At 37.6% G+C, this 25582-nt stretch overlaps 1 protein-coding gene across 3 annotated transcripts in view; it reads right to left on the minus strand.

Annotated features, from left to right (window-relative positions):
- The window catches only part of LOC114046857 (CDK5 regulatory subunit-associated protein 2-like), a 144203-nt gene that overhangs the window by 20724 nt on the left and 97897 nt on the right, over positions 1–25582 (minus strand). For 2 of the 3 annotated variants that reach the window (XM_027867417.1, XM_027867419.1), the window contains exons 24-29: positions 20963–21533; positions 18306–18538; positions 11288–11336; positions 9164–9342; positions 5915–6034; positions 1162–1278 (exon numbers count right to left, since the gene is read on the minus strand). In XM_027867417.1, coding sequence (XP_027723218.1) covers positions 1162–1278; positions 5915–6034; positions 9164–9342; positions 11288–11336; positions 18306–18538; positions 20963–21533 — 1269 coding nt within the window. The remainder of the gene's footprint in view (positions 1–1161; positions 1279–5914; positions 6035–9163; positions 9343–11287; positions 11337–18305; positions 18539–20962; positions 21534–25582) is intronic. The other variant, XM_027867418.1, reaches the window with a different exon arrangement.

The raw sequence follows: 25582 nt of genomic DNA on the forward strand, positions 1-25582 counted from the left end.
GAGAGAGAGGGAGAGAGGGAGAGAGAGAGAGAGAGAGAGAGAGAGAGAGAGAGAGAGAGAGAGAGAGAGAGAGAGAGAGAGAGAGAGAGAGAGAGAGTGCATACACACATTTATTTAAAAGCTGGAAGAGTCCCTAGAAGCTACCAAGTCCAATTCTCTCATTTTACAGAGGAGGAAACAGAAGCCCATAGAAGCTATCATGCATCTCACTAGTGGCAGTGATGGGATTCAAGTCCAGGACTCCTGGCTCAGTGTCCCTGGCTCTTCCCACTAAACCAAAGGAACTCTCACTTGTTATTTTATAGATAAACTGAGTACTGATCACTTATGACAACCATGGTAAAGTCACTTTAGTGAATTTAAGACAACTGAGCTGAAAACAATGATGCTTTCTTTTGATAAGAGACATGTGAGCAAAGAACCATCCCCTAATTCACATGAACAAAACTAAGAATCTCTCCTGGATATGTGACATATCCCACAGTTGAAGAGAAGCTTACCAGTCATTTAATCAAACCAGGAATCCCCTCTAAAGTATCCATAACAAAAAGTCATCCAGCTTCCACCTGAAGACTTCAATTTAAGGGGAACCCACTACCTCCTGATTCACCTCACTTTATTTTTGGAGAACTCTAATCATTAGGAAGTCTTTTCTTTAGGTTTAACAAACCTAAACCTGAAATATGGCCCCTCGAGCTGAACACCACACTGAAGATACGGTCTGACCAAGGCAGAAGATAGCACAACAGCATTTCCATCATTCTACCCATTATGCCTCTGCTAAAGTAGCCTAAGATAACAGATTCTGGACTGCCATGACACACTTAATTCACGTTAAGCTTACCATCCACAAAAAAAACCAAGGTCAAGGGAAACAAAATATATAAACTGCAAATGAGGAAAACTCTTCTCACATTTACATGTTCTATTAGGGGCAGAATCCAGATTCAGCCAAACTTCCAGTTCAGAAAGGCAGGTTAATCCCAAATTAGTCAAGTGTTCAAATACCAGCAGTGTGCCTTACTTCGAGTAGCATCTTACTTATCTTCAGATACCAGTGGGGTTTTTTTCACACATAAAATGATATGGTTCAACATACAAGAGAAACATTGGTGTCCATGACTGTCAATTACTTCTTTAGGAAAAAAGTCTAATTTTTACCTCGTGAACCTCTTGCAAGCATCACATTGAGGGCCTGATTTTGCTTCCTCAGGAAATGAATTTCTGAAGTAAGGGAATTATGTTGCTCTGAGCCATGGATAAAAATGTTTGCAGAACCTATAAATATACACATAAAATCGTCATTTATGAATCATCCCCAGGTCCGTAAAGATTAAACTTTCTAAACAGGAATAATTTTAACAATTCAAGGGGAGAAAAAAAAATAATGTTCTAAAATATATTTTATCTTCTGTATATTCTGAAGGTTATAATCCCTACAGTTCAAAGGACATTTCAAGAAAACTTCAACCAGAAGGCTGATGGGAATCCTAAAGCTCCTCCATGGCCTCCCCTAGAATTGGGAAGAAAGTAGCTACAGATTTATGCACTGACATCTTACAGAACTACAAGGCAACCAGCAGTATAAGCAACCAATCCTACAGGACAAAGTGTGACTATGACCGCCCTAGCACTTGGAAAATTACCGTGTTGTAAACGGTTCTTTAGATTAATACTTACTTTAAAACCCAGCCAGGCTTGCTCATTCAAGATGAACTACATTCTGGCTGTACCAACTTCAGCAGTGACTGACAGGCAGATATGCTAAGTGGGCCCTGAATGCTGCCTCTCCATGCTGGATAAATGTGCTGCTGAGCAGCTGCAACACACTGCACCTACTCCTATGCCTAATCCTAGGTGCCACTCTCAGTCTCCCCAAATGTGTCAGTCACTCTCCTGGAAAGGAATAGGTTAGCTGTCAAATGAAAAATGCCACACTGAATATATGATAATATTGTGGATTTTGATGGCCTTTATGAAGACTCTGGCAATACTCTTGACTATTAAGAACTAAGACAGCAAAATAATTAGAGAAGTAGGCTTGAGTTCTGTTTGGGATACCACACCACAGATTCTTAAAATAAGAACCATTTTCTTCATTTGTAAAATATTCAATGGGATGCACTCATTTTCCCCAGTCTCTCACCCCTGCCCCCATTTCTAGGAAAATTAACCTATTGAAATCTTAGATACAATATACCACACTAGGCATCTACATCCTGTTAATGGACCTAGCATAGAACAATTTTTATACTATGTCCTTTCAACACACGTGTACACTCTCTATTCCACTGCCAAACCGCTCCATCGAAGCCTTTGTCTCCTCATTGGCCCTGGCGACTCCAGAATCCATCTGAGACCATGGGAGGCATGAAGATTTGCCATCACTAAAGGTGCCTTCTTCACTTGTCTCCACTGGGCCATCCAGATCCCATCTGGGCTATTTCACTGCTCCCATAGTTTGGATTAGAGAGAAGTTACAAACTCTATTCCTTACAGTGAGGAAACCCAACAGGCCTCATCCATCTACCCTACCACTGCCTACTAAGGTCCTCCTGACCTTACCACCTACCCTGCCTCTATGCAATACAGATCCCTGATGCTGTCATCTGACCTACTGACTTAACCTAAGGACTCTTGAGCTTTACCATATGCCCCCTTGCTTGCGAACTCCAGGACTTTCCATTTGTCCAACAGCTGGATTTTCTTTTATGTGTTGTTTCTCCCCATCAGAGGGCCAAGTTCCTTGAGAACAGGAACAATCCCAAATCAATTTAGTTTGTACCTCCAAGACCTGGTACAATGCTTGGCACACAGAAAGTGCCTAAGGAATGCTTTTTCATTCATCATTATCCATGCCTGAGTTCTACCTTCAAAGTCCAGCAGACGTTCTGCCCTATGATAAAGCCTTTCCTAATGACCTCACCTCTAAGTGATCCCTCCCTCTTCATAATTCATCAATATTTATTAATTACCTTCCACAGGCAAGGCACTATATATAATACTCAACTCTCATAGGACTTACTGCTTAAAATTCCTTTCAGTATTGATTGAGTCCCTACTGTGTGCAAGGTCTTGCTCTATGTAGGTCCTTGGGAAGATGATAATGACCATCATCTCTCATATTATTATAGCTGCTTGACAGTTTTCAAGGTTTATCACTACCTACAAAAATTCAGCGAGGTAGGTAGTATAAGTACTGTTATCCTTTTATGGATTGTGAAACAGGCTCAGAGAGTACTCAAGAATACATGGTCACCCACCATCTTTGGCAGTTGGTGTATGGCAGATCCAGAAAAAAAACATGATCTCAAGTAGCTTATAGTCTAGTTAAGGGGTGCATAGAGCAGAGATAAGACACATAAAGAACTACAAAGTAACAGTAACATATATATATTAACTTTATGTTATCTTTCAACATGTGTATGTCTTATCCCCCCAATTAAACTATCAACTCCTTGAGGGTACAGATTATGTCCTGTGCTCGCTTCTCTGAAAACCGTCCAATGTATATGTCATGGCATACAAAGCATACTTAGCAAATATCTGATTATTTTGTTTTGCACTGCTTCGTGCAAACATTATTTTGTCTTGTTCATATTTACCTTGTAGCCATTCTATTTGTAAATAAACATCCAGTCACCCCAACCCGACAGTGGACCTTACATAACTCACAACCTCCTTCTCAAGCTTCAATTTCCTCAACTATAAAATGAGGACAATAACTACTAATACTTACATAGTACTTCATGTCTTACCAAGTGCTTTACATATATTATATCATTAGATAATACTTGTATTGTTTACCTCATAGGACAATTATGAGGCTCAAATGAGCTATACATGTAAAAGGACTTTGTAAACCAAAAGCACTATCTAAATGTCACCTGATATTATTATTATATAGTACAGTTGTCATTTCCCACATTGCTTAGAGCTATGCTAGACACACAGGTATGTTCCACAGAGGTTAGAATGAATCCATGTATTAAAGAGTTAAAGGAGGCATGTTAAAGGAGTCAACTAGTTCGCAGAATCAAAGAGTATCAGCATTGGAAGAGCCCCCAGAAGTTATTAATCTGGTTCACCCTATGTCTGAAAGAGAATCCCTTCTACGACATCCCTGAGAAGTCATTCAATCTCTACTTGAAAACCAAAAGAGGAAGACCAGCTGACTTCCCCAGGCAGCTCATTCCACTTTGAGGCAGAGCTCATAAATAGGAGTCAGACTTTCCAAACTTTCCCATGGTAAGTAAAAACATCTATAAACAGTGTTACTATTATTATTATTATTATTATTATTAACCAAAATTAGAGAGATCTAGGAGTTTGCCAAACCTATACTCCAGGTAAGAAGTTGTCAATGGATGTATCTGCATTTGTATTCCTTTGTCTCTCCAGAAATTTTTTTGTTCAGTCAATATAGTCATGTCCAACTTTTTGTGACCCCGTGGATTAATATCTAAAGGGATTTCCTTGGTAAAGACACTGGAGTAGTTTGCCATTTCTTTCTCTAATGGATTAAGGCAAACAGAGGCTAAGTGACTTGCCCAGGGTCACACAGCTACTGAGTGCCTGAGGTCAAACCCAGGCCCAGCACTCTATCCACTGGTCCACCTAGCTGCTTCCTGGGCAAACAAAGGTTAAGTGACTTGCCCAGGGTCACACAGCAACTGCGTGTCTGAGATTGAATTTGAACTGAGGTCTTCTTGACTTCAGGCTCAGCACTCTATCCATGGAGCCATCTAGCTGCCCCCAACAATTTTAGCAGGTCCTTCCATCAAGATAAATACTAAATGAATGCGTTTTGTCAATCTTTTGGATATAATGAATTACTCTCAAAAACATGTCAGCTCTATTTTAAGCTTGTGGCACTTAGGCCAGGAATAATAATAACAATAATACTTCTATTATTAGATTTTTTTCCTATTTTTTTTTTTGCTTTTTTGGTGAGGCAATAGGGGTTTAGTGACTTGCCCAGGATCACACAACTAGTAAGTGTCAAGTGTCTGAGACCAGATTTGAATTCAGATCCTCCTGACTCCAAGGCCAGAGCTCTATCCACTGCACCCCCTCTAACTAGATTTTAAAGAAATATGTAAAACTTGACGAATCTTATTCAGGTATTATTGAAAATTAATATAAATGAGCATACACAGATTTATTTCCTATGTCTGTTATGACTAATAGTACAGATCAATCAACCACTCAAAAGAGAAACTGCAGAGCAGCCTAAGAAGAAAACATTATAAATAATTGCATGTTGCACAACATTCCCTGCTATTAAAACCTACCTAGTTAAAGAAAGGTCATGTCTTCGAGGAAAACACTGAAAAACATCTTGTTCAGGTATAATTTTGTTCATGTGGAATACCTATCACCATTTGGCAGGTCAGCCAAAATTGCCCCTCGCCCCTGTAAAGGCTGAAGACTCTGAAGGCACTGAGTAGTGCTGAGGTTTTTCAATCCATTGTGGCAGATGTCTAAGAATATTTAACTTGTTTTTGAAATAAAATTCATCTGTCTTACTCTAGAATCAAATGTAGAATTTTAAGCTAACTATAACTTAAGATCTTATTTGTCTGCCAATTTCTCTAGCCAAAGCTGGATAGGGAAATTCAGAAAATAGAGTCATAGACTCCTGAAGTTAAAAGGGTCATCAGAAATTATTAAATCAAACCATATCATTTTACAGGTAAGGACATTGAGGCCCAAAGAGAAGGAGATAATTTTCCCCTGGTCACATGGCATATGGAGCAGAGAATGAACCAGAAACTCATCCAATCTACTGACTCCCCGTCCAGTATCATTTGCACTGTACCCTGCTGACTCGGACCTAAATTCTCTGTTAAGACTATTTCCCCAAAGAGTCATCTGAAGAGTAGCATTACCAAGTGAGATCGTCCTCCTTTACCTTGTTCAAGTTCACCCCCTTGCTGTTCAAGCTGTTTCCGCAGCCTGTCATTTGTTTTAATGGATTCTTCTAAACGTCGTCTCAAAGTTCGAATTTCTTGCAGATGTTCCATTAATAAGTCTAAAGGAAGGAAGGGCATTTTTTATTTAAAGACTGAAGCCCCTAACAAATTGAATAATTTATGGACTATGCAGTAAGTGCTAACCTGAAAATCTAAACAATATCCTACAACTTAAAGACAGTCAGCAACTGGCATTTACTCTGTTCTTTTGTGCAGATCCCATACTTGGCATATTTCAGTTGACATGTTTCTTTAATGGTACCCTAGTGCAATCCACCAGGAAGCCATTTAACACCATATGGAAAAATTATATTAGCTACATTTTTAATGCAAATGTTAATGTAGCCTTTTATTCTTCTAACATATCAAATATTAATTTGAATTTTTCCTGATGATGAAGGAAATATTTCACCTTCAAGATGGCCTGAGATGCATCATAGTCGATTGCAGGACTCTCATGATGAAGTCAAATATTTCCAAAGACCATAAGAAAATGAACATTGTTGTCTATAGGTGGATTTCTGGAATCACTTTTTTAAGTACAATCACACTAAGTATCCAAAAGAAGCACTAATGTATTTAATATATCTATTAGGTTATATTCAGTATGTCTTAGTAATGTTTGTTTTAAAGTACTACACTAATGTCATGACCCAGTTTTAATTCTCTCAAAATTACTTTCATTTAAAAGTAGCACAATGTTACATATCTTTTCCTAATTAAATAGTAATTTTAATATGAATTTGAATGGTCACGAGATTACTTAATTCCCAGATCTGCAACCATCTTCCATTAACACTAGAAATGTTCCAAGCAATTTGGTACAAAATATATAAGGATGTGATGTGTCCAAAACCTAAGCACTCTGCCTTCAATAAAAGGGCCAATTCCATCTCAGTGCAATACCTTTCCCTCCTTGCTTGGCCGCTCTACAATTCTTCTTCCACCTGCTATTCAGTTCAGCATGAGTCAGGAACTTATCAGCTTTAACTGCTACTTTATTTGCCAGTTTATCCATGTCATACACCACTGGCTTTGGGGGTAATACATTTTTTGTAGTCATTACTATAAGTCACCTTCCAGTGAGACTTTTTGGCCAGAAATTGTAATCATCCCTTGGCCTTAAGGAAAAGCTCTCTAGATCAAATTAGACACCACTTATTAATTATGTAGCCTTAACAGCAGAGAGGGAAAGATTACACTGGACTTTGGAAACGGAGAAAAATCTGTCCTGCTCTGGCTTCACTATTCTCTGGACTAATATCACATAACAGTGGAGGTCACTCTCCCTCTCTGTTTCTTCAGTTATAAAATGGAGGCCAGACTAGATGATATCTGAGGTTTCTTCCAGCTCTGAAATACTATGATCATCCTCATCCCTCTGGTCCATAAACTGTACAAATGCTACTGAGAGAGGCAGCTACGTGGCGCAGTGGATACAGCACAGGCCCTGAAGTCAGGAGGACCTGAGTTCAAATCCAGCCTCAGACCACACACTTGACACTTACTAGCTGTGTGACCCTGGGCAAGTCATTTAACCCCAATTGCCTTAAAAAAAAAATGCTACTGAGAGATAAGAATATGATCTGAATGAAGATGCAACACTGAGCACTGAAATAGCCTATTTTTAGTTTCCTGGGAGTGGGAACTGTATCTAATTTGTCTTTGTATTTCCCCCAATGCCCAGCACACAGTAGGAACCTAATAGGCTAGTGATGAATAAAATAATATTTATGAAACAGGAGTAATGAAGGCCAATTTCACTAGCAAAAATTTTATAAAAAAAAACAAGAACCCTCCCCACAAAAAAAAAATAAAAATACAGGATGGGGCAAAATTCTCCAAACATTTCAATATCATCAAACAAACTGAATTATTTGGAGGATGCTATGAAATATATGACATTGTGGCAGGTACTACATAAATGCTACCTATTAGTATCATTTGATTTGGAAAAGATTCCTTCATGAGAAGAGTTCAATGTTAAGATACAAAAAGGACATTAGAATTTAAAATGCAAGAGCCAGAAGGGACTCTCAGAATACAGAATGAGAGGGAGAGAGGATTTATTAAGCACCTGCTTTGTGCCAGGCACTGTGCTAAATAATTTACAAATATTATTTCATTTGTTCTCACAACAACCCTTAGAGGTAAATACCATTATTATTATTCCCATTTTACAGTTGAGGAAACTAAGGCAAATAGAGGTTAAGTAGATTGCCAAGAGTTACACAGCTAGTAAGTATCTAAGGCTGGCTTCTAACCCAGGTTTTCCTGACTCAAGGCCTAACATTCCATCCACTACATCACCTACGTGAAAAAACCATTCTCTATCCACTATGTGTATGCAGAAAAGACAATGGATGAGAGAACAGGAATTTGATAGCCCTGGGCTCTGATGACTTGGACAGGTCAACTGCATAACTCAAAGTACATGGATGTAAACAGTGGCTTCTGCAGTTCCTGAAGAATCCATCACATACTTATATAATCAAAAACTTTAACTAACTAGAATGATTGAAGATACTCCATTTTTAGAAAACAAACAAAAACCAACCAATGCTATGACTTTTAAATTGTAGTTTTAAAGGGAACCTCCCTGTATCTACACATAGATGTATACAATCTCCTACTTCTGTATGTATAGATAACTTCAGACACTGAATGATACTCAGTGACCAAAGAACTATATTCACTTTACCTCATTCACTCATGAATTATACTTACTAAGGCAGTAAGTATAATATACTCAATAAAGTATACTATATAAGATACTTTAAGTATAATATACTAAATAAGTACTTAAAGTATCTTATATAATATACTTTATCATATCATGTTATTATAATATGATATATTTATTATAATTATACTATTTTATTATATATCATATAATAATACTATTATATTACATATATTAGGATATAATATATAATAAAGTATACTTAATACATGTAAAATATAATAAAGTAAATAACTTAGTCTATTTACTAAGTAAAATAGATGGATACTTTTTTTAAATAACTGCAACAATAAAGACCTAAAACAAAAAAAGTTTTCAGGCTGAAAAGAGACCAACATCCCAACAAAATGAAGTGTTTTTATACTTGTGAGTCTGTGACTCAAAAATATACTTGAAAACTAATTTTTTCTTTAAATTATTATGTAATTTATCATAATAAAATTACCTTGAGAAAAATTGTTAGCCACAACAGAACTCTTGTCTATATCCTCACTATCTTGCTTATGTTCTCCAGAATCAAAGGAGGACTTTTCTGAAATCTCATAATCTGATAGCACTTGACTAGCTGGTAGCATGAGTGGTTTATCAACAAGACTTGGGTATATTGAGGCATCCTCTGAAGCCCTTAAGTATTAAAAACAAAATGATTAGTGACTAAAAAATACCAATTTTTTAATCAGATAATTTCAAATATAGATCAACATTCACTGGAAGCAGATAAATCACATTTTACAACATGGTTCTTAATGTTTTAGTTCACTATGATTAATCACAGTAGTAGCAACTTATATTTGTTTTGTCTCCTTATGGGGCCAGTACCCTGCTTCTCCAACATCTAGAGCCTTACAACAATGTGGTGAGATAGGTACATCATACATAACTATTCCCATTTTTCACATTAGAGAATGGACTGAGAGAGGTAAAGAGACATGCCCATATCAGATGACCATCACAATCTTCCCTGGGGAGAAGTTTTTTAAGTCTTTACCTCTCTCCATTACCTTCTTGAAACTACTCTTTACAGAGATAGTCACTATCTACGGGATCAGAATAAAGTTGTGTTGCATTCCTCGGCACAACATATATGTTATATCCAAAAAAGTGTGTTGAATACTCAGGCTTGCTTTTTATTTTCAGAAGTACATAGTAAAGGTAAGGAACAGTTTAATTAGCTAAAGCAGGAGTTCTTAACCTTATATTTGCCACAGACTTTTTGGGACTCTGGTGAAGCTTGTTAACCCCTTCTCAGAATAATATTTTTAAATGCATAATATATAGGATTTCAAAGGAAATAATTTATATCAAAATACAGTTGTCAAAAAAACCTTTTAAACAAGTTCATGGATCTCAGGTTAAGAACCCTTGAGCTAATGAAGACCTAAATACAGCTTAGAGAGAGGGCTGAACACAGGCTAACTCTAAGCCAGAAAAGACCAAACTATTCTCAATCATACAATCCAGTGTAACTTAGAAAAACGGAATGTATTGCAAACACCAGGGAAATTATTATAATAACAATTCACATTTTTACAGTGCTTTAAAGCACTGTTCACACAAGCACCCTGTAAGGAGACAGTGCAAGTATTATTTTCCTCAATTTACAGATTAAGAAGCAAAGTAAGTAATCCCATAACTAGTAAGTGACACAATCAGTGTTTGAATCAAGATCTCCTGACTTATAAGTTCGACACTCTTTTCCCAAAATCATTCAGGAATAGAAAAAAAAAATCTTGCAATTTCAATTAGCCACTGCACAGAAAGTTGATAAATAACGAATGTGAAATCCAAATAATTACTCATCATAGAGAAAAAACAGGGGCCTATAAAACAGGAACCGGATAGACAAGTTGTGTGGCTTTGGTTCTTGATATATTAGTTTAAGTTTCTACTTTATTTTTCACTTGATTTACCAAATGAAAGTTAACCCTGAGAATGCAAAAGCATGTCAGGAGGCTAGGCACATACCACCTAATGCCATGAACTTCTTCTACAAAAATATTCCTTCAAGCAAAATAAATTAACAGGTCTATATATCTTGATTCAAGATTTATGTACATATAGTAAGCAACATATATCTGACAATCAAGAAGTAGTCTGGACCTTAGAGGAGTGAAAGCCATTGGGGCTCAAGAGCTTGTTGTGATCATCTCCTCTCATCCAATTTGCATCTCTACAATCAGTTGAACAATATCAGTATGGGTTTTTAACAACATAACGGAGGAGTTTTGTAGATAAATATGTTAGAGAGGCACAATTCAACACTCTATCTTAGAAGTAACCTCTGTGTTTTTCCCTTATTCCTATTCCCCCCATCCCATCCCATCTCCCGCTAGACTAAGCCCCATGACGACAAGGACCATGTCTTATCTCCTTCAGAACACAGCACAGCATTCTGCACACAGATACTTAATAAATATTTGCTGCATTTGAATGTACTATTGCTGCTATTAAGAAATGACACTGTCTGGGACAAGGTAATAAGGCACATATACCAATTCATTGAAAAGCTGACAGTTAAAATGAAGCTTGTGTTTTTGAATGATTTTCTTTAATAATGCTATAAGCTTACCTTTTGATTAATTCATTATGTTTACTGACTTCTGTATCAGATGATTTTCCTGTGAAGAAAAAATCCATTAGGTAGAAGAAAAATGATTCACATAAAAACATCTGCTCTACAATCATTCCCCATGTGGATAATTTTAAGTGAGCTAAACAACTTGTTTAAAAATCTTCTTTCTTTAAGATCTCAAGTCTTTAATGTATATATCTACAAGTTACCAACAATACAACAGAAAACAAAACCCTTGCATATGGGCCAGCTTTATTACCAATTCTAAATTATTCCCTGCAGGGGTGGATGGCATTGGTAAATCCATAAAAAATGCATTTCTAGAGTTGGTTTTACAGTTTATCTTGTCCAGTCTACAAGACAGTAGCAGGAGATTCTAAAATGAAGATGGTGAAAGATTTGCTGTTTTCTATTTGTATATTTTTATTTGCCATTTTTGAGGTAGTGAGATCTAAAAAAGACCAACATTTTATTTTGGCATAACTCAGAACTATTCAAACTGAGTTCTTTAAAACCTTAAAAATAGGCCTGGAGCTATAACTAGGATGCAGGACTGTGACTAAACAGCACCCACACAAAGGTAATTAATGAAACTCAGAAAAGGAAATATTCCATACTTTTCTGAGTGGAAACAAAACCTGAAGAGTTAAACATGCTCTGATGTCAGGTTTTCTTTATTGCTATGAGTACCAACCAGTAGCCTATGAAGCTAGCTGAGAGGGGCCACCCACTGTGTAAGCTGTCCATCATAGTCAACCAAAGAGGATTTACTGAGAACCTACCAGAGTCTAAAGAGTTGAAAGGTATCTCAAGCCCTACCCAAAGTTAGAATCCTCTTTATGACAACCTACCTAGCTCTCCAACAAGAGAAAATTCACTACTTCTCTAGGCAGTGCACTCCACTTCTAGACACCGATAATTGCTAAGAATAATTACAGCAGTTTCCACTGACTACAGGTAACAGGCGGCTTAGATTATCTACCAAGTAAGGTTTCAGAGCATACCATTCCACAAGCAAATTGATCTGCTGTCAGGAGACCCCTAAGCTATGGTGTATCCTTTTCAACTTGCCTCATGAGAAAATTTCAATTTCCTCATGGGAAAACTCTCAAGTTTGACTTGGTTCTATGATTTTCAAAATAGTAATGTGACCTATTCCCACATCTTTCCTCTGACCCAATTAAGAGCCAAGAGAGACAGAATTTTGCACCAGGTTCAAAGTTATATTTCATCAAAGTTATATTGAAAGATGATGGTGCTAAGAAAACAACCTACGAATTAATTCTTTTTAAGTGGCTATTGGTCAAAGAAAAACATAAAACTTGCCACTTGCAAGAAAACACCAAAGCCTACCTCTATGGTGTTTAGCGGACATATATACCAGGATGGGCCCACGTATACATAATATGGTGGGGTTTTGAAAAGGAGAAGGTGGTGTTAACTTGTCCCCTGTTCAAGAAAGCAAAGCAACCATGTCACGATGAATTTGGTAATTTGGTACTATACTGGTTTATTCCCACTGTTTCTAGTAAAAAGCCTTTGAAGGGATTTCAATAATTTAGCAGTAATTATATTCCAATTCTCTACTGTAACAGTGATCTTTAAAACAAAATGACAAAGTGTTATTCAAGGAAAAGATCAATTCAACTGATGAACAGAATTGTTTTGGTTGAAGTTGCCTGCGCATAGGTGATAGGCTACCATTTGTTGGGCTGTTAGGATATGAGCCATTGAAGCATTTCTCCAATCATTCAGTCTCTAGTTAAACTGCTATAGAACCAAGGCAAGTCATATTAGCCCAAAAAGTTAAAAAAAAAAAACCAATATAACCAAGTCTTTCTTAAATATCTAATTCTCTGGCTTCACTCACAAGTACACAGGAACACTTCTAAATGGTATCTCTTCTTATCCTCTAATCCATTCTGCATCCTACTGCCATTTAAGAAAGTAAAACACCACTTTTATCAAATCAGTTTCATAAATTAAAAAAAAAAAACACAAAAACTCTGAATTCTATAGGACAAAATCCAAATTCCCCAGCTGGAATTCAAGGTCTTCCATAACCTGTTATATATATTCAGTCTTACTCCAACCTTCTTCTCAACTTGAACCTAACATACTCCAGGAGCCACAATGATTTCCTTAACATTACAAATATATCATATACATTCCCCCTGACTGAAATTTCTCTTCTGCATATCAGAATTTTTTTTATTTTTCAGAGCCTACCTCAAATCGTATCTTCATCCATGGAGTTTTCAGAACCCTTTAGCCCACTGTGAGAGAAATTCCTCTAAGTTTTTATAGGATTTCCCATCTGAATGATCCTATAATCTACCACTAATTTGGCAAGTTACCTTGTACTGTCAATAGTTTGAGCATTGAGAAGAAATAAAAATTATGGTCTGCCTATCAAGAACTTATATAGGGTACACATTCCCTCTCAAAATCTAATTTGACTAAAACCTAAATGTCACCTGTAATTGCTATTATTTTTCAGCATATACTTGCCTTTTGTCCTTTCAAAGAGGGCAGCCTATAATTGAATACTATGGTAGTTGGGAAAATAAACCATACATACAAGAAAAAAGAATATATAAGGTAGCATTTTAAGTATCATGAGTAGTGCAGACAATGTCATAGGAGGAGGAGAAAGATCACTGGATCAAGGCCTGTGAACCAGAGAAGACAAGGAAGACTTTATGGAAGAGGTAGGATATGAGCTAGGACAAGTAGAATTTAAGAGGAGAGGGAGAAGAGAAACTTTCAGGCAAGGAAAAATTATTAATTAAAATCTAGAATAAGGAAAATGCAAGATAGACCAGAAAGAAGGCATCAACTGATTTGCCTGGAATAGTGGATTCATGTAATACTAATAAAAGTACTTGATACCCACGTAGCATTTTATAGTTTACAAAATGCTTTTACATACCTGTTTCTCAATTCTCAATCAGGCTATTAAAAAAGCTTGAATTTATATAGTATTTTAAGGTTTGCAAATATTATTTCATTTTTTCCACACAACAACCCTGGGAGGAAGATGCTGTTATTACCACTGTTTTACAGCAAAGTACAGTTAAGTGACTTGCCCAGGGCCCATACTTAGAGAGTATCTGAGGCAGGATTTGAACTCAGGCCTCCTTGATTCTAGGTCCAGTGCTCTATCCATTGTGCCACCCAGCTGCCATTTAAAAGGAAGCAATGGGAGGTGAACCTGGAAAGATCCTGGAAAGAGATAGGTTATGACAAGACTGTGGAGGAGGGTCATGAATGCCAGAATAAAGAATCTAGACTATACTGTAAACAGTGGTGAGCTGCTGAAGATTTCTGAGTAGTAACATTGTTAATTTTCAGATTCATCCCCTGAATTAGACTGTAAACTCTTTGAGAAACAATTTCTTATACTTCCATGGTCCCCATAGCCCCTAGAAAACTGTCTTGCTCATACTAAAGAAACTGTGATCCTCTCTCCCCAATTTTTTCCAACAGACTTTGCCCCCACTATTATTCCCCGTCTTTTACTATTCTACAATATCTTCTGATCTACTAGTTCTTTTCTATGGCCTTCACATACCAGCAGATCTCTCCTGTACTTAAAAATTTTCAGTAGATCACACCATCTTCGCAAGGTATTGGCTTATTTCTCTCCTGCTTTCCACAGCTAAGGAAGGGACTTCGTGAAAAAGCCCCCTACACTTTGTGGCACCCACTTGTCCTCCTCTTACTCATTTCTAAACTCTGCAGTGTGGCTTCTGACCTCGTCACTCAGTTTCAGTGAAACTGTTCTCTCCAAAGTTACCAAAGAGCTTGTAACTGTAAACTGTAATGGGCTTTCTCAATTCTCATTCATCTTAAACTCTAAGCAACATCTGAATTGGGAACCACACTCTCCCTCCTAGATACCCTCTCTCTTCTCTGGGTTTTGGGGACACAGTTCTCTTCCCTCTTCCCCCTCCTCTTTCCCTTAATGCCCCATTCCTACTCTTCACAATTTACACACACACACACACACACACACACACACACACGGCATCCCAAAAGTCTTAATGCAGTTTTAAGCTATGTATATCCATATACAAGATACAGATATAGATACATATGGAACCTTAAGGGCAAGGGCTATTTTAGTTTTGTCTTTGTATCCCCAGAACCTATCATGGTACATAAAACATAACTGGCACTTAATAAATGTTTGCTGAATGACTTCTTAGAGACTATGATTTAATAAATAATCATTAATAAAATTAGCAGGTACCAAGTATAAAAAGACAAATGAAATAGACCCTGCCCTCAAGGAGACTGCATTTTATTGGGGAGACAAGACGTATGTGAGAAGAGGGGAGAAGTGGTTGATCAGGACTCTCTTGATCCAATAATTTTCTCTAAGCCCAGTTGATGAAATCAAAGAAGTAAAGAGCAGATAACAGAAAGAAAAAAAAAAGGTGTCATGGTCTTAAATGACATGTAAATACGGATTTGTATTCTATTACCCTTTTACAAAGTATGATGTTCTTTGATCAAAATGACAAAATTAGGCAGCAAATAATCAATGACTGGCCAAGGATCTGCTAGACCATTGATGGCCCTTAAAAAAAAAATCAGGACAAACAATCTGGAAGTCTGAAGAGTGTAACTAACCCCTGGTAAGCAGAGAAGACAGCCAGCTCTGGAAGAATCTAGCTCTTGAGAAGGAATAATTTCTGCTTTGGGGGGAGGGGAGGGGGCAGATTTTCTCTTTCTTCTTCACCATTACTGGTCATGATGAATTGCAGAAGGATTATCACCCAATAGGAGACAGTGTATCTGATAGTCAAATATTAGGAAATATTTTTGAGATGTGTGGCCTCTGTGAGTCAAGAAGAGAACCAATCCTGGCCATCTGGAGTTCACCATTAGGAGATGAGGAGAAGAAAAGGAGTCTAGAAGGTCAAGATGAGAAATATGCCTAGCAGAGATACTGCACCCAAAGGGCACAGCATAAGGAAACCATGAGGAGAAAAAAGACGTCAGTATTGGAGGTATGAGATGCCTTGACCCAATGTGTTCTCTAAGTGTGTGTTTTTGTGCTAATCCCCACTTTTCCTATTTACACCATGTGTGGCTAGAGAATGTGTGCATCAGGTTTCTAGATGAAATGTTTTGTTACTATTGTTCTCATAATGCTGTCTTAGTAAATGCATTTGCTTTCAGTTAATTATATCTCACAACTATTAAAGGTAAGTGCACTAGTAGGGGCTTGTGCACTTTAGTTTTAAGAGTATGGAGCCACGCATATGGAGTATGTTGAACCTGAGGGTGGTTGTCTCTATTCAACTTAAGAGTGTGAGTGCAGCCCCCGAAGAGGTTCTAATTACACAATAAAAAGTACATACAAAATAAATACAAGATAATTTAAAGGTTCAGGCAGTCATCAATGAAAAGGATCAGAAAAAAACTACACAAAATAGGATTTGGGATTTTTTATGGGTCCTTATAGCTGGGCATCTTGAGAAGACATGGAGTATGACTAGAGTCAGTGGCCCTTTTTTATCCCAGCCCCCTCACTGAGCTTGAGTCCATAGTAAGAGAAGAGGCAGAAGAAAGGACAGAATAGTAAGAAGAAAAACTTATAAAATCTATTCAAGAACTGAGTCCTTTAATTATTACACTAAAAATTCCTCCATTAAATTGTTACTCCAATGCCACATAATGACATAAACAGATGTTACCCTAGCTATTCAAAGGCTATGCCAAGAGATTACAAACTACACCAGATCTCACAACAAACTAAACAGGCCTTGAAAATGGCCCTTGAAAATGGCCTACTATCTGAAAAAGTCTAGTTAAGCTGAAAGGATGATGATCAAGTTGGCCAAAGGATGGAGGTATCACAGTGCAACTGAAAGAACACTGGATCTGAAGTCACAATGGCATGGTTTTAATTCTAGCTCTGCTACTCACTACTTGGGTGACCTTGGGCAAATCACTTACTTTCCTTTGCCCTCAGGTCTTCATCAATAAAAGAAGGAAACTGAACTAGATGGCTTCAGATGTCCCGTCCAGCTCTAAACTTAAGACTATAACCATGATTCTATGAATTTTTAGGCAATAGCAACTCTCAAAGACCATCTATGCTAAGTCTGAATCGGGTTGCGATCTACATCTGTGGAGTTACTATACTGATGCAATTGCTGATCCTTCAAATAAAAGAATAATGACTGATAGATGTTGTAAACCTCGCCACTGAGCCAATAATATCAATGGGATAAGAAAAGGAATGGCAAAATATTTCATCTACTCCCACTTTGCCAAAAATGCATCGAAAAAGGAAAGCTGAAAAGTAAACTGTAATGCGTCACTTCCTGCTCTGTTCACAAGCTGAATTTACATTCTGAGTCAAATCAGATTCTAAAAAAGCCTGGCAAAAAACAGGTCATAAGCATCCACAGACCACAAAATGTCACAGCTAGAAAGTACTTTGAGGGTCATTAACTCCAAGCCTCTCATTTTATTATGGAAGAAGAAACTGGGCAAAGAGAAGAAATGATTTACCCAAGATCACAATTAGCAAACATCAGAGCCAGGCCTGGAGCCTCCACCTCCCAGCTCTTGGTCCAGTGACCTTTCCACTGATCTAAAAAAGCCAGGTCATTTCAACTTCAAATTCACTCTATATACATAGTTTATCATGGAAGTCCTGTTGATCCAGCTGTCTGAGGGGCTCTGAGAGCAACGTGCAATGAATACCTCACAGGTATTGCCGGTGGCACAGCCACTACAAAGAGAAAAGTAACTGTATGATAGTTTCCAAACACCAGGACCCAATCTGCCATGAGGCAACAATTGCTGGCTGCCTTCCTAAATGAAAATGGTGCAAGATGGGCCCTGCTGTGATCCACATCAGGTCAGAACAGGGGGAGGGAAAGCCAATTTGTTTCACCTCCACTCTGTCTCCCAAGACATATACCACTCAGAAAGTCTGACTTTAAATATTGATGCATTTTAGACAGTAAACAATGTAATTATTACCACTTACCATTAAGAAACAGCTTTTCCAATTTCTCAAGTAACTGAATGCTTTGATTCAGCTGCTCCCGGAAGCCTTCAGCTACATAGTAATCAACATCACTGGCCTGCAGCAACTCCTCAAAAGCTTTAATAAGATTGGTCATATGTTGACGATAAATGACACAGATGCTGTGGCTGTCTTTAATCTGCTGCCGTTGGGAGGAGAGCTCCCTAGCTTGGGACTGAACTAATGAATCGTATCTGGTAAAAAGGGGGAAAAAATCTGACATCATTTTCGAATTGAATTTTTTGACCTTAACACTAATTGAAAATATGATCGAGCACATTTTTCAAAAGCCTGAAGCAGTACAAGTATACATATACTATTTTTTAATGGCATCTATACCAAGTCACTTTTTGCTAGAACAAGGGTCTTCATGCAGTATTTTTCAACCTTACAAAGTATCCTATTAACAGACAGATTATTAGAGACTAAAGGAAATTACTATCCCATGTACTTTTCAAAAGAGTGGTTCTGAGGAGCCTAATCCACAAATATTAGTAAAAATGGCAAGAAAAAAAGCAAGAAGCCTTACTCCTCCCCTCTCGCCCCACCCCATCCAGCACTAGCATTACAGGAAGCAGAGAAAGACGCATATGCTAAAGCCCACTGGACAAAAGTATAAGAGATCATTATTTCCATTTTATAGATGAGGCAACTGAGGCCTTTCCACAGAGTTTACACATTACCTCTCTTCTGCACGAGTCATACTGCTATTTGATATCATGGCCATTTGTGTTCATACTTTCTCCTCCCTACTTGAACGTAAATTTCTTGAAAGCCAGGATTATATCACTGTTATATTCCCAGTACAGTTATGCAGATGATGGCACAAGATTCCACTTAAAATAAAACTGAATATGAAAGATCTCAAGTAGGAATCAACTTCATGTGTACTCAGCATAAGCAATGAGTTCAAATGCTTCCTTGTGCCACATGTCATTTTTTGATTTAAGTGACACTGGAATGCATTTAAGATGGTAATATTTGAAACAATTCAACAAATACACAAACCCTATCATATGATGTGATGCTACTTTCTGAAAGCTATAATCCAAGCATTTGAGAAATCATGGAAAATTCAATTCTGCCTCTATCAAGTTAACAATAGGTTACCATCAACTAGTGACAAACACGCTTCTGTGAACAAAAACTTCTTCACTTTCAACATGAGCCATTTTTTCTAGAATGACCCTGAAGCACAGATATGGAAAATGCTTACACTCCTTTCCTGTCACTTGACCTTACATAGAAATGCTAAGGCCAATAACCATGCCTGGGAGTAAGCATCATAGGTGTGTGAAAGTGACATAATTCACTCAGTGGTGAGTCCACAACTTTTACTCTCCTGTCACCAAAATGGGACTTGAAAAAGACAAAGTTCTTGGAAGATCTCCCCCACAAGCTTTTATAGAGGTACTACTGATCATTAATCATTGCTTGAAAGAAAATTCCCATTTGGAGAACTTCAGATTCTGCCCATTCAGTCAACTGCTTATCTCAAAAACACCCATCCTTTACTTCTTGTTGCCTTAAACCACTACATTTTTTTAACCCATAACTTTTTTTTTTTCAGGGCTTAGCTTACACTACACTTCTTACAGAAACCTTTCCTAAAACACATAGTTATCAGTGCTCTTTCCCCCCCATCACATTAGCCTGTATTTACTTATCTGTGTGCATGTTGTACTGTATCCTAAATAGAATGCAAACACCTTGAAGATACGGACTGTTCTTCATTTTTGTACTTGCACATTCAGTGACTAGCACAGTGCCTTGAATATACTAGAGGGTTAATAAATATTTACTAAATTGCTGAACAGATTCAGCAACTTCCATTAGTCTGGAAACATGAGAACAAACAGAAGAATGTAAAGTCAAAATCTGAACTCAAGGAATGAGTGAGTGTCAACTCATGGTGAGAGAGGGTAATTATAGGTTTTTACTGGCAAATAAACTTGGGGCGTAGAAAATGCTATTCAAAATTCTGCTCTATAAATGCTATATTCAAATGTCACCTCCTTTCCAAAACCTTTCCTGAATGAGAACTGTTCTCAAGTATTGGCAGGGCTACCACAAAAAAGAGGGATTCAACTTCTTCTGTTTTGTCCCACAGGGCAGAACTTGGAGCAATAGCTGTAAAAGTCACAAAGAACCAAATTTAAGCTTGAAATAAAGAAATATTTCCTGATGCTTAGAGCTATCCAAAAGTAAAATAGCCTTCCTCTGGAAACAGTGTACTCCACTTCAATGGGTATCTTCAAAAAATGGCTAGATGATCACTTTGGGGTTACATTGTAGAGGAGATTTTTGTTTATCCCTGAACTGAAGTTGATGGCTTCTCAAGTCCCTAGCAACTGTAGGGTAGGAATTGTAGGTTCTGAAATATATTATAATCCGATCTAAAAGTCCTAGAACAACCCCACCCTCACACCATAACGTCAGTTTGTTTATATATCACTTTCCCTATATAACTTTCTGATATAACATTCTTTTGCCTACTGTGTTTCCTCAGAACGTAGTAATGATGTTCGGGGCCAGGAGGTGGGGAGGGAGGCGGTTTGCAGTTAGCAGCAATGTGCTGTAATGAAAAGCAGGGTCTGGCTAGCCACGGCAGAACTTACCTAGAAGGGGATGATTCTCTGAGTCTGTTTTGAAGATTATGTACTTCCTCAAGAAGGTTCATATTCACATGCTGCTCTCTCTTTAATTCAAATTCTTGCTCCTCCAGTCGTTGCTTTAGGTCATCCACTATTCCATCAGCCAACTCCGAAGTCAATGGATGGAGGATTTTGGTATGTTTTACATAATGAACTTGATGTAAACTAGAGAAAGTCTTCATTTCTTCTTCATTAGTGCTATAATTTGATTTACTCCGTCCTTCCTGGACCCCTTCAGTCCCACACAAGACTGTGATAATAGCCTTACTGCACTGGGACTGCTGAGAAGCTCGCAGCTGAAATATGAATTTCTGGTATCCTTCAAGTTCAGTTTTCAAATCTCTAATTCGCTGTTTTAAATGTTCAGTGTCATCCACATAAAATTCATCAGAAAGATCTGTCCCATTTACCTGAAGAGAAAGATTCTTGGAACTTGCATAAGATGTAGTTGAAGCTGCATCTATAAAATCTTCGTAATGACTCTCTTTGTTTGAGGGTAAGATGTCAAAGTTGTTAAACTGGTGAGGTTCAGGTTCTGAAAGTTGAATGCTTTTACATTAGTATCTGTTTTTTTCAGAATCACTGGAATGAGTAAGATCTTCATATATCATCTATTTTAACACATCCCCCTTTCCTTCAAGACAAGACTTTATCCAATGTCCCAGAGACATAGTCAGAGCCCACTTATTTTTCAAAATTTCCAGAAGGGGACCCTACCAAGGTCTTTAGTAAGTAGTTCTAGAATGTGACCACTGTCAACAAGCACTTTCTCAGAGCTAACCTAAATCTCTGATCTGTTTGCTTGTGCTCAGGTCTTAGCAGAGATGGAGAATAGAAAAAACTGAGTTAAATTAATGGCCCACCTTTAAGAATTTCAAAAAGAGAGTTCATGTAGTCAATACTCCTACCCACAAGGTAACAAAAACAACTATTACATCTGCGTAACATATGACAATTTTCAAAGCATTTTCACATACATTATCTTAGAGGCAACAAAAGCCTGTGGAAAGAGAACTCAACTTAGAATCAGACAGCCAGGCCTCAACTCCTGATGCCATTTACTTGCTAAAAGACCAAGAAGAAGATATCACTTTATGTAAGTTCAATTTCCTCATCTTTAAGATGTGAACAGTACCATTTGCATGATCTACTTCATAGGATTATTGTGAGGAAAGCATTCTGAAAAGTGAAAAACACTACAGAAATGAACTATTATTGTTGTTGTTGTTGATAATAATAATCATCTTCATAATACCTGTAGGCCCAGGGGCATGGGAAGGTATTATTCCTATTAACTGAAGCATGTGAAGTTAACTTAACTAATAAGTTTAAATTACCAGGGAAGTAAGAAATATATGGCCTACATTAATAGGACGAGCTAAATAATCTTTTATTTTTATCTAAGTGCTCACCTTTACCTAAGAATAATCTGTGTGATAAAATGGCACCAACTATATTAGGTGTACTATATGTGTACACCTATATGCACATATATGTGCATCTATCTAAATATATGTACACAAATACATATTTACATAACTTTTTTTAATCTATTGCCATTATCATTAATGATATATCATGACAGTGTGCACAGAGAGCCAGATTTGGTATCAGGAAAACGTGAGTTCAAGTTTTATCTCTAATACATACCAATTATGTGACCATGACCAAGGCATTTAAGCTCTCAATATCCTAGGCAACTCTCTTAAGACTATAATTTGCAGAGAAGGTACCAAGCTGTACTGGTAGTCCTACTTCATTGAAATCACAGGTCTAGTTCCTATCCCTGCTATTAATAATAAAATACTAATAAATCTAAGGGGAGAATTATTCTAAATTATCTCTCAAGTTAAGTAAAACATTAAAACCTGGGTTTTCAGACTCCAAGGTCATAACCAAAGTCAAGTCTCCCATTTAATGACAGAATGCCCTAAATACAATCAATTACAAGAAAATAAACTACCTATTAAAGGGTGGTCTTGCAAACCCCAACTTGTTACACTAAAGAAGTATTAAGATGTCTCTCTGAACATAAGCAAAATGATAAATCTCAGTTCCTTGGTAATATGTCTAGAACTAAGAAAACAAACCAAAGTTGATTTCAATGCATTTCTCTTCACATAGGAAACTATTTAGAAAAATCCCTTTGCCTTGATTAAAGCCACCAGGAAATTTAAAAATTAGCATTTCATAAATGTCTGAACTGTCACAAAGCTTACCCATGTACAATTTGTTTTCGTGAGTTTCATTTTATCAAACACTCTCAAAATTTTAAAAATGAAAATAATGCTAATTGTCTTCAGGAATGGAGATCATGCCTACCCAGGTTGTCATTAGTGAATGAGCAATTGCATTGAATCTAGTAGGGAGGGTGTATATTTATCATTATATGTATAGTTCTGTTCCATTTTTGACTCTATTTCCTGTACTTAGCAAAATATGTGGCATGTAGTAGTTAGGAGGAAAGGAGGCCCAGCGGAAAAGAAGAAGGAAAGGAAGACTATGTCTTTCATACCCACATACACACAGCACCGGTCCCCTTTCATCCACTTAGTTCAGAATTAAATACAACAGAGAATTTCAGATCAGGAAAAAAAAGATTTTAAGGAGCATTTAGGCCTACGGCCCAATTTCACAACAGAGGAAATAAAGACCCGGAAAAATGAGGCAACATGGCCATGGTTCCAGAGTGGTAGATACTTTGACATAGAGCTCAGCTAGAGTATGAATTTATGTGCACTTTGGTTTAGGTGGTTGATATACCTGCAATAAGAATGGGTAAAAAGATATGAAGGTCATTTTTCTAACTGAAATTAGGACAAAAGAAACCAGAAGGCCCAGCAATCCTTACCTTGATTATATTACAAACAACATAAAATCAGATTCTTTCATTTTAGTTAAGTAGCTGTCACATGAAGCGGTGAAAAGAAATTGGAAACACAAATTACTGGGGTTGGAACAAACCTTAGAGTTCATCTAAATCCAACCCCCTTATTTTACAGAAGAGAAAACTCAAACTTAGGAATATGAAGTGATTTGTCCAAGGACCCAGGACTAGTAAAGTACCAGAGCCAAGGCTTGAACCAGGGTCTCCAAATTCCCAAGACAGCATTCATTCACTCATTCATTCAAACAGCATTCATTACTGAGCATCTACTAAGTGCCAGCACTGTTCGAAGCACTGAGGATAGATAAAAGGACAAAAACAAAACAATACCTAGCCTCAAGAGGCAAACTTTCTAGCAGGGGAAATAAGAAGTACATATCTAAGTACAAAATATAGACAAAGCAGGGATGAGGGCACTAGCAACTAGGGAAATCAAGATAGTATCCCTGCAAAAGTTAACACCTACACTGAGCTCTAAAGGAAGCCTGGAAATCTACAAGGCACAGGTGAGTAGTGCAATAAATACAGGCATAGGAAACAGCCAGCCATGGAAAGAGGAGATGGAATGTCATGTGTGAGATATAGTAAATAGACCGGTTTGTCTGGCATATGAGTGCCTAAAAGGAAGTCACTTTCAATAAGCCTGGAAATATATGCTGGAGCCAGGTTGTGAAGGACTTGTCAAATAGAGAAGTTTGTGTTAGAAACTAGAGGCAAGATGGGCCCGTAGAAGTTTCTGAACAAAAGAATAACATGATCAGATCAGTGCTTTAGGAATAACAAGAAGAAGTATTTGTATACCATTTGAAAGTTTGCAAAGAGCTTTATAAATATTAATTCATTTTATCCTCACAACAACCCTGGGAGACAGGTGCTATTATTATCCCCATTTTACAGATGAGGAAACTGAGGCAGGCAATGGCTAAGTGATTTTCCCAGAGTCACACAGCTAGTAAGTTATCCGAGGTCACATTTGAACTCAGTGCTCTATCTACTACGCCACCTAGACAGTGGCTGAGTAGAGGATGAATTGGAGAGGAAAAATCCTTGATGTAGATAAAGAGAACTGAGAGGCTACTATATTAATCCAGGAGGAGGAGTAGTGAGGGCCTGGGCTAGGATGGTGTGGCTCTGTAGAAAGTAGGCTATAGGTGAGAGATATACTGTAGAGGTATACTTAACAAGACTTGAAACTGAATGAAGATGAAGGGTGAGGGAGAAGGAAAAACTGAGGACAACTCAAAATTTTGAACCCATGCAACTAGAACACTGATGCCATAAAAAAGAATAGAGAAGGAAGAACTGGAGGAGAGAGAGCGGAGATTAGCTCTGTTGAGTCTGAGGGCCACAGGACATGTCAATGGAAACGTCCAAAAAGCAGTTGGTAAACTGTGATTGGAGCTGGATATTCAGATCTGAGATTCATCTACATAGAGGTAATAAGTGAGTGCCTAGGGGCTGATGAGATCAAGAGAGAGTATAAGAAGAGGGCTCGGGCTGAGCCTCAGGGCACAGCCACAAACAGGGTGTGGGACAACATGTATCCAGCAAAGAAGACTGAATAGCAGTGGGCTAACAGGTACAAGAAAAAACAGGAGGGCAGTGTTATGAAAACATAGGAAGGAGTGTTCAGTAGGGAGCAATCCAAAGTGTCAAATGCTGCAGAGAGGCCAAGAAGGATGAGGATTAAAAAAAGG

The sequence above is a fragment of the Vombatus ursinus genome, unplaced genomic scaffold (assembly GCF_900497805.2).
Source record: "Vombatus ursinus unplaced genomic scaffold, bare-nosed wombat genome assembly UNPS02014786.1, whole genome shotgun sequence".
Classification (NCBI taxonomy): domain Eukaryota; kingdom Metazoa; phylum Chordata; class Mammalia; order Diprotodontia; family Vombatidae; genus Vombatus; species Vombatus ursinus.